Raw genomic sequence first — 9802 nt, 5'->3', positions numbered from 1 at the left:
TGATTCTCTGAAATACAGCATTTATTCACCTTCACTACAGCTCAGATGATAAAGGGTTAATGTAGTTCACTTCTGCACAACACCGATCCTCCTCGAATTGTGTCAGAACAGCAGATCTGCACTGCATTCCAAGATCAAAACTCAGAAATATGAGGGAAGAAATCTCAATCCCGAGATGTGAACACAGTTGTAGGAGAGAAATCAGAATAGAATAGCACAGACTCTGAATTATGAAGAAAATTACAAGATGTACACTTAAAATGAAAAGTTAGAATAGTGATATGCAAACTGAGAATTACAAGAAACGAATCTGAATTGAGAGAAGTAAAAAATTTGATAGATGTTAGCTGAAAATACAAGAAAAAATCTGAATTGAGATGTAAAAAAATTACAGGGAAAAAATCTAAATTGCGAGATGTAACCTAAGAAATACAAGGAAAAAATCTGAATTGTGATACGTAAAAAAAATTCAAGAAAAACAATCTGAATGGAGAGATGTAAAATTAAAATTACAGGTAAAAATATAAATTGTGAGATGTAAACGGAGAAATACAAGAAAAAAATCTGAATTGCTAGATTTAAAATTACAAGAAAAAGATGACTAGCAAGACGTAAAATGAGAAATACAAGAAAAAAATCTAAATTGCGAGATTTAAAATTACAAGAAAAAGATGACTAGCAAGATGTAAAATGAGAAATACAAGAAAAAAATCTAAATTGCTAGATTTAAAATTACAAGAAAAAGATGACTAGCAAGATGTAAAATGAGAAATACAAGAAAAAAATCTAAATTGCGATATATAAACTGAGAATTAAAAGAAAAGTCAGAATAGCAAGATGTAAACTCCAAATTATGAGAAAGTCACAAAACTAGTCAGGATAGCGAGATCAGAGTTGTGATATGTAAACTGAAAAGACATAATTGTTATAAAGATGTAAAATTACTAGAAAAAAAAGCTAAATCTGGCAAATTATAAATCAGAAAACTGAGAATTACAAAAAAAAAAAAAAACAGAATTGTAAGATATAACCTTAAAATGAAAAGGTCAAAATTGCTTTATATAATCTCAAAATGACCAGAAGTGTCCACTGCACGATGTAAACTCAATTACAAGGGGGAAAAAGCAGATTTTAAGTCAAACTCAGAATCATGAAATAGTCAGAATTGTGAGATGTAAATACATTTATTACAGCTCATATAATAGTACAAAAGCATACATTTCATTGTAAAACACTCAAATCATGTCAAACAGGAGGTGTAAGTGCATGCAGGCCGAGAGATTAATGTTTGCATGCTTGCAGTGAGACGATCAGCTAGGGTTACAGCAGAACATGATGAAGCGTCAGCAGAGGACTGACTGAAGCACTTGGTCAGGGATGTCATTCACCTACAGGAAGATGCTCCTCAGATCTGATAGTTTACAGCTATTTACAAGTCCTTCCAGTGGCACACTTCTCTTCTGCAAGCTTGTGAACGTGCTAGAGCGCAGCTGTCAGTGCTAGACTCGGCTCCAACGGCCAGACATCGTCAGATTAACTCCTGCTCGGCGTGTAACGGATCGCAGAATAAACCAGAAGACAACACAAGACAAACACCAGCCACAACAGAGACTGAACTCAGCGTCTGGAGAAACATGACCACTAACTAGTGCTCAGCGTCTCACACTAGAGGAACATGACCACTAACTAGTGCTCAGCGTCTCACACTAGAGGAACATGACCACTAACTAGTGCTCAGCCTCTCACACTAAAGGAACATGACCACTAACTAGTGCTCAGCGTCTGGAGAAACATGACCACTAACTAGTGCTCAGCCTCTCACACTAGAGGAACATGACCACTAAGTAGTGCGCAGCGTCTCACACTAGAGGAACATGACCACTAACTAGTGCTCAGCGTCTCACCCTAGAGGAACATGACCACTAACTAGTGCTCAGCGTCTCACACTAGAGGAACATGACCACTAACTAGTGCTCAGCGTCTCACCCTAGAGGAACATGACCACTAACTAGTGCTCAGCGTCTCACACTAGAGGAACATGACCACTAACTAGTGCTCATGATGGTTTAGGGCTAATCCTGCAGGTTAAAACCACTTCCCTTTAAATAGGAAACATTCGTTTTAGTTTAATCCTGTGTCTAATGAATTACAATCATCATGACACTTACACAATTTAACAAAAATGACATGTTTAGGGCCGTATGGGATCAGATTGTTTCCAAATTATGCTTTTTTTTTTTTTGCATTCTATTTTATTGGTTAAAGAACATTTTTGAAGTAATAAAAGTCTTGATTATAAATCATGTCTAATTCAATGAATTTTTATAAGCAACAATTTATTACAAGTTTGTTTTCAGGACATCTGCTGCCTTTTAATTTAAAATGGTTTATGATTTACTTTACATTTTTAAACACTCATTAAACGGTTAACGTTTCATCTCTTCATTTGATTAAAAGATTAATTAGTCCTTTCATTGTTTGGCTGCACTACAGGTTTACTGTTTAATTATATATATATAATATAATAATGAAAACTTGGTGCAATGTTCCTTTAAGTGAATTAAACTATTAATATGGAGAAGTGGGTTCTACTGTAGACTGTGTAATATCTCTCACTGGACCAATGATTGTGTGAGGACCAGAGTTCAGTGTTCTCCACAGTCATTGGTGGAGGAGGCGGTGACTCTGCGCTGTGATTGGCTGAGCCGCTCAGTAAGGCACTGTGGGTGTTTTCAGACACAGAGTGATCTAGTTTGGCTGGTAAACAAGGTAAAGATAACTGTACATCAAAGCCTCCACCCGCTAAAGCCACTAAAGTCTGAATGAATCTGCTGTATATACGGGGTTAAACTAGGTGGGGTGTCCGGACAGGAAGCCGACCTGGCTGCTGCTGGTGAAGATGGTCATGAAGCGGTCGTCGTCGATGGAGCTCAGCATGTCCAGGTCGTCCAGGACGCCGGCGGGGGGGGTCGGAGCGGCTGCGCTCTCCATCATGCTCTCGTTGTGGATGAGGTTGGCGATGCTGGGAGGGAAGGACATCCAGGTGGAGCTGTTCCCAGCGTGATCCGGCTCCTGCACCTCGCTCGCCGCAGGCTTCCCCACGGACAGACCCGCGTCTCCAGGAAGACAGCTCTGGACCAGCAGCGCTTGGAAATCCTCGATGTTGATGTTGTCGACGTCGGAGCCGTGCACCTCGGAGAAGCTGGGGAACTCTGGGAGCTCGTCGTCTGCCTCGACTCGGAAGGGAGCGGAGCTGAAGGAGTCTGGAGCCGCGGCGCTCTGGACGGGCTCGGCTGCGGCCGGAGCGCTCATCTGATCGTGGGACAGGAAGCTGTTGAAGTCGTGCAGGTCGGACAGGTTGACGGTGGGGAAGTCCTGCGTGAGGACGGACGGAGCGGTGCTGGGACTCGTGAAGCTGCTGGACGCTGCTTTGGGCTGAGAGTCTACGGTCAGACTCTGGAGGAACTTCCATGTGTCGCCGGACGAGCTCGGAGCGGACGCGGAGAACAGCTGACCGGGAGCAGGAGTGAAGAAGGAGGACGTCTGCGGCTTCACTGGGGCTCCTGCAGACACCGCTGAAACACAAATCACAGAAATAAATGACACTTTAACACAGATTCACACAGAACACAGCTGTTTACATTAGAGGAATATTCCACAGTTTTTCTGTAAACAGCTTCACAGAAGAAGAGAGGTGTTAAAGGAACAGTTCAGTTAAAAATAAAGATCTGATGAAGATGTCCGATCAGGATGAGTGTTTCTTCATCAGGTTTGTAGAGATGTATCTCTGCATCAGTGTCTCATCGATGGATGCTCTGCAGTGAATGGGTGCCGTCAGAATGAGAGTCATGTGATCTGTGCAGATTTCTCTCCTGATTCAGACCAGAACACTTTTTCACTGGAGGAAGTGTTATTATGGATTATAGACTCTATGTGTTTGAGTTAAAATCATCTTAATGCTGGATGTGTTTCAGCTTTTGTCTTCTCCAGATGTTCACTGATGGACTGGAGTGCTGTGGATTACTGGGATGTTTTTATCAGACTCTCATTCTGACGGCACCCATTCACTGCAGAGCATCCACTGATGAAGACACACACTCCTCCTGATCTCTGATCTGTGTTTGAGTCTGAACGGTGTGTGACTCGTCACATGGGTCGGGTCAGATCTGGTCACCTGCTGAGAGACCGCTGGCTGCTGGGGGTTTAGAGAGACCTAGTGTTCGCTTCGCTGTACTGAACGGCCGTCTGTCTGCGGGCACAGAGGATCCTACACACACAGAGATTATTACACAGAGCAATACACACACACACAGATTATTACACAGAGCAATACACACACACACACTCACCTGTGATGATTACACACACACACACCTGTGATGACGACTGACACACACAGACACACACTGATTATAACACAGAGCAATACAGACACTCACCTGTGATGATGCTGCTCAGTTTGAGGTTCTGCAGCATTCCTTCGGTTCTCTTGCGCTTCTCCATCAGCCTGTGCTCATCTGTGAGGAGGAGGAGGACAGAGTGTGAGGTCTGTGTGTGAGGACAGTGTGTGAGGTCAGTGTGTGAGGACAGGGCAGTGATCTGGTGTGAGTGTGTGTTAGTGCGTCACTCAGGCTCTCACCGGGGTCGGCGGGCAGGTACTGGAAGTCCATGGGCTCGCTGACCTCTCGGTCAGACGGTCTGCGCAGCTGCATCTTCACACGCACCGGCTCCGTCAGGTTCGGGTCACGGTACGGAGGCGTGCGGAAGACGATAGCCACCTGCCGGTGAACATCAGCCTGAGAGAACGAGCCCTTGCTCTCCCACGAGTCCTGGAAGAACCGCACCTCGATGTCCTCTACAGCACACACACACACACACACACACACACACAGCATCTCACTTCAGCGAGCTCCCACAGAAACAGTTCTCCTTTCATTCAGTTCATCTTGATGCACTGAGATCATCACATACAGATTGTTCAGTCCTTGATTCTGATTGGCCGAGCCACGTTCAAAGCTGTTGTGAATTACTCTACAATGTAACAAACACCTTTGTTTACTTCTGTGTTGCTCGGCAACCACTCTGTTCTAAACACAACAGCTTCTGAGGAACTAGATTGTTTGGTGGAAGAATACTGTTTGTATTAATATCATTACACTTATCAGCTCTGTTTTATTCTGCGAAACATTACCACGTATATAGAATAACTCTTTATGAAAGCAATAAGCCCCGTGTAGCTGTGGTTTACAGTGAATTAATAACAGATCCCTAACAGCGCTCCTCAGCTGATATACATCACTGTAAACCACAGCTTCACTGGGATTAATGCTTTTGGGCTGTTTTTATATCGAGTCACATTTCTATTCGCTGCATTTCTATTTCAGTATATTTGTTTGTTTGTTTTTTACTACAAAATATATGGAAGTCTGTTTCTGACACTGAATAATAGAAAAAGGTGAATGCAATGCAGGATTGCATGATATAAACTCACATTCAGATTTATGTTTCCCAGGACTGTAAGATGTAAGTCCAATTCTGAGATAGAAACATCACAATTACCTTTATTTATTTATTTTATTCAGTGGCAGAAACGGGCTTCCATAAAAAAACTAGTTAATGTTTTCAGAGAAAATATCTTGAATTATTTAGATATTTGTTAGAGAATACACTGACAAAAGAGAAGAAATGAACTTCATTCACTCTTTACAGAACTAAACTGAGCTCGTTTTTAATATGTACTTCAGATATTTTACAGGAAAACTGTAGACACGCTACAACCCAGATGACACACAATACATTTAAAAACACATTATATGCTAGTTAATATAAAATATTAAAAACAAAAATTCAATGCTAAAGCAAGATGCCAGTGGTTTATGGTCTGGGTGTATTTGGAGTGTAACACACACACACACACACACACCTTTCTGCACTTTATCACACAGCAGGAAGATCTCGTCTCCTCCTCGACAGCTGCCTGAGTTCCTGTTGACCCGACAGATCTTGAGCTCGGCGGTGTTGGGAGCGCCTGAGGACGAGCAGAGGGCACAGGTCAGACAGGTCAGAGGTCAGGTCAGGTGTGTTAGCGGTCAGTAGGGCTCAGTGTGCTAGCGGTCAGTCAGTCTCAGCGTGCTAGCGGTCAGTCAGGCTCAGCGTGCTAGCGGTCAGTCAGGCTCAGTGTGCTAGCGGTCAGTCAGGCTCAGCGTGCTAGCGGTCAGTCAGGCTCATCGTGCTAGCGGTCAGTCAGTCTCAGTGTGCTAGCGGTCAGTCAGGCTCAGCGTGCCAGCGGTCAGTCAGGCTCAGTGTGCTAGCGGTCAGTCAGGCTCAGTGTGCTAGCGGTCAGTCAGTCTCAGTGTGCTAGCGGTCAGTCAGGCTCAGCGTGCTAGCGGTCAGTGAGCTAGCGGTCAGTCAGGCTCAGCGTGCTAGCGGTCAGTCAGGCTCAGCGTGCTAGCGGTCAGTCAGGCTCAGCGTGCTAGCGGTCAGACGCAGGACTCACGGTTGTCGTAGATGGGCTGAGACACGACGGGCTCCAGAGGAAACAGGTCTCCGCTGGGCAGCGTGATGGACACCTGGAAGCACAGGCGCACTGCGTTCAGGTCGTACTCGTCCTCCCAGATCTTGGCCTCAGGAACTGCAACCACAGACACACACACACACACACGGACATCAACATCACCCTGAACACATCGGTCCTCTCCACCGTAACTCAGATCAATAACATGTTGACAGAGTCATGAACACAATGAGCTTCACAATGCATCCTTTACATTATAATAAATACATTAAAACACTGTTCAAAACTGGGAAATAAGAAGAGTGTTTATCTCTTCTGCTCAACAGGGCTGCATTTACTGGAGAAAAAAAACAGTAAAATAATTGTGAAATATTATTCTAATGTAAATCATCTGTTTTCTGTGTGAATCTGTGTTAAAGTGTAATGTATTTCTGTATTTTCAGCATCATTCCTCCAGTCTTCAGTGTCACATGATCTTCAGAAATCAGAATAATGCTGTTTTGATCTTTCTATTCCTCTGTGAATCCTGAAGAATAACGTGAATCACAGTTTCCACACACACACACACACACACACACTCACTATTAAAGGGGTTGTTCTGTGTCTGCAGGCGACAGGAAACTGCGTCTCCCACATCCTTCTTCTTCACACACTGAATACCCAGATTCTGGAAACTGAAAGAGAGAAATGAGTCGCAAACGGAGCGCTGAATCTGGAAACACACAGCTTTCAGCCACGAGATGGAGCTTCCCACGAACACACATCTGTGAGCCGCACAGGAAGCACAACTGCGATGATGTGATGTTTCCAGAGGCCACACGCTAAATATAGTGTTCAGCCAAAACAGCTCTCGAATAAGACTGTAGAGAGAGAGACGGCAGCAGAACTGCTCCAATCTGCTGGCTCTCAGCAGCGCTACAGGACAGTTAGACTGCGCTTACATCAGATAGTGTCCTCCATCACAGTACTTCTGTGCACTGCAGAACAACTAAAGACCAGCAGCTGCTCTGAGACACAAGAGCCTCGCCTGACTGCTGAATCAACTCACACCGAACGACTCCACATGAATCAGAGTCAGGTGTGTGTGTGTGTGTGTGTGTGTGTGTGTGTGTTCAGGGTCCCCTCTCAGATGATGTAAAACTCAGATGTTTTATCACAGTCCTCATCAAACTTTACAAAACAAATGTCTACTTTAGTGTCTTTCATTCCAAAACAAAACAAAAGCATCTGACCGTGTTAATGAGTGAATCTCTGAATCATTTATTCAACTGATTTGTTCAGAAAAGCTGATTCATTCAACATGTAAACAGCATCCATTGCTCAGAGAAGCAACACGGTGCTGTGATCTGTTTGGAACGATTATTAAAGCAAAACTGAGCAAAAACAAGTAATAATATGTCTGAAATGTAACGGTGCGTTCACACCAGATGTGAATGAAGCGTTAAGCGTGAGTGATTTACATGTGAAGTCAATGCAAAGACAGGAATACACATCCTGCAGAGCGATTCGCACAAATGACACGATTCGTGTGAATGAACGCGCCGCGTTGACCAATCAGGAGCTTGCTCTAGTAGTGATGTGATGATGATGTAGGGAGCGGAGGCAAACTCTGAAACAATGGACAAACAATGGATGATTTCTGTTCAACCACTAAAGAGACATCAGAGCCAGCGGCACACATCAGGAGAACTATAATAGAGACTGCTCTCTCTGATAACATGAGCACAGAGCATATTCAGTGACTGGAATATAAAAACTTGAGTAAAGTACAGACACACACACTTTCACTCTCTCTCTCTCTCTCTCTCTCTCTCTCTCTCTCTCACACACACACACACACACACACACCTGTGTATCCGGCGCTCCTGTAGGTCCGCCTCATAGTATCCGTGTTTGCAGTCTTTGCCCACCAGCTCGTGTGGGTGTGGCTTGTACGGCTGGTTCTTGGTGACCAATGAGATCCTGACTCTCAGCGGGCCGCTGTAGTTGTGCACCTATGAGAAGAGCACACGGAGTCATGTGACCCGGGGAGTTGTGTGTCAGGTGCAGCGTGTGTGTGTGTGTGAGAGAGAGAGAGAGTGTGTGTGTGTGAGAGAGAGAGAGAGAGAGTGTGTGTGTGTGTGTGTGGAGCAGACCTTGATGGCGGGGTGTGTTTTCGTGGTGTCGTTGCTCTTCTCTCCGGGGATGCTGCCGGCCGATCGACCCTCACACTTATAACGGAAACGCATCCCTCGTGCTTTCGGCTGCTCGATGATCTCCACGAACGGATGGCCTTCAGACAAACACACACACCGTTAGTAACTGCTTAAAACAGTTTAATATTGATGATCTTCAGAATCAGAATAATATGATGATTTACTGCTCGAGAAACATTTCTGATTATTATCAGTGTTGAACACAGTTGTGCTGCTCAATATTTCTGTGAAACTGAGATAAATTTTATTTTTCAGGATTCACAGACGAATATAAAGTTCAAAAGAACAGCATTTATTTGAAATAGAAATCTTTGGTCACATTATAAATGTCTTTACTTTCACTTCTGATCAATTGAATGCATCACCGTTGAATAGACATGTCTCTGAAAGTGCAGTGAGCCGTGCACAGCTCGATCTATTATTATCATAAAACATGATTTGACTGTTTGGCTGCAGATGTGATGTTAAGAGACAGAGTAATGAGGTGACATGACTTCTCCTACCTTGGGACACCGGGGACGGCCCCCACTGGTGAAACAGTCCTGAAACAACAAAGGACAAGAGATCAGTGACACACAGATATAACACAGAGAGCTAAACTCTCTCCAGAGACGCCATACGAGTCAAACCTGCCGAAAACACACCTAAACCAGACAAAACCGAGAGAATAAAACAGAGCCGATCTGATAACAGCAGCTACATCTCTCTCCAGTTACTAAGATGTGTTTACATGACACCACTAGATCTGTCTCATCAAGGGATGCTCTGCAGTGAATGGGTGCCGTCAGAATGAGAGTCCAAACAGCTGATAAAAACATCACAATAATCAGTCCATCAGTTAACATTGAGAAGACGAAAGATGAAACACATCCAGCATGAAAGGTCCAAAAACCATCTCACTATATTTTTACAGCTCCTTTCTCAGGAGGTCTGCTAAAAAACAGGTTGTTTTAGCCTGTCTAATTAATATTCATGAGCCTCTCTTCTGATTGGCCTGTTGTTTTCTGAGTGACGCGTGGCCAGGCCAACCACAGGTCACTAGTGTCAGTTGACCTCACAGCACTCGTTGACGGCAGCAAAACGAAGAGGAAAC

At 44.1% G+C, this 9802-nt stretch overlaps 1 protein-coding gene across 1 annotated transcript; it reads right to left on the bottom strand.

The window, feature by feature from the left end:
• Positions 1–2229: 2229 nt before the first annotated feature.
• On the bottom strand, positions 2230–9303 carry LOC113083585 (transcription factor p65-like; the record flags this gene model as incomplete). The annotated part of the gene is made up of 10 exons (XM_026254644.1): positions 2230–3575; positions 4175–4267; positions 4440–4517; positions 4640–4855; positions 5924–6028; positions 6497–6631; positions 7097–7188; positions 8363–8508; positions 8650–8786; positions 9213–9303. Coding segments are annotated over 10 exons (1818 nt in total), but the record flags the coding sequence as incomplete, so codon positions are not given.
• Positions 9304–9802: the final 499 nt, after the last annotated feature.

This window comes from Carassius auratus, unplaced genomic scaffold, assembly GCF_003368295.1.
Source record: "Carassius auratus strain Wakin unplaced genomic scaffold, ASM336829v1 scaf_tig00038947, whole genome shotgun sequence".
In the NCBI taxonomy this organism is placed as follows: domain Eukaryota; kingdom Metazoa; phylum Chordata; class Actinopteri; order Cypriniformes; family Cyprinidae; genus Carassius; species Carassius auratus.
Note: the sequence above shows the minus strand (reverse complement) of the source record. Positions and strands in the feature narration are given on the sequence as shown.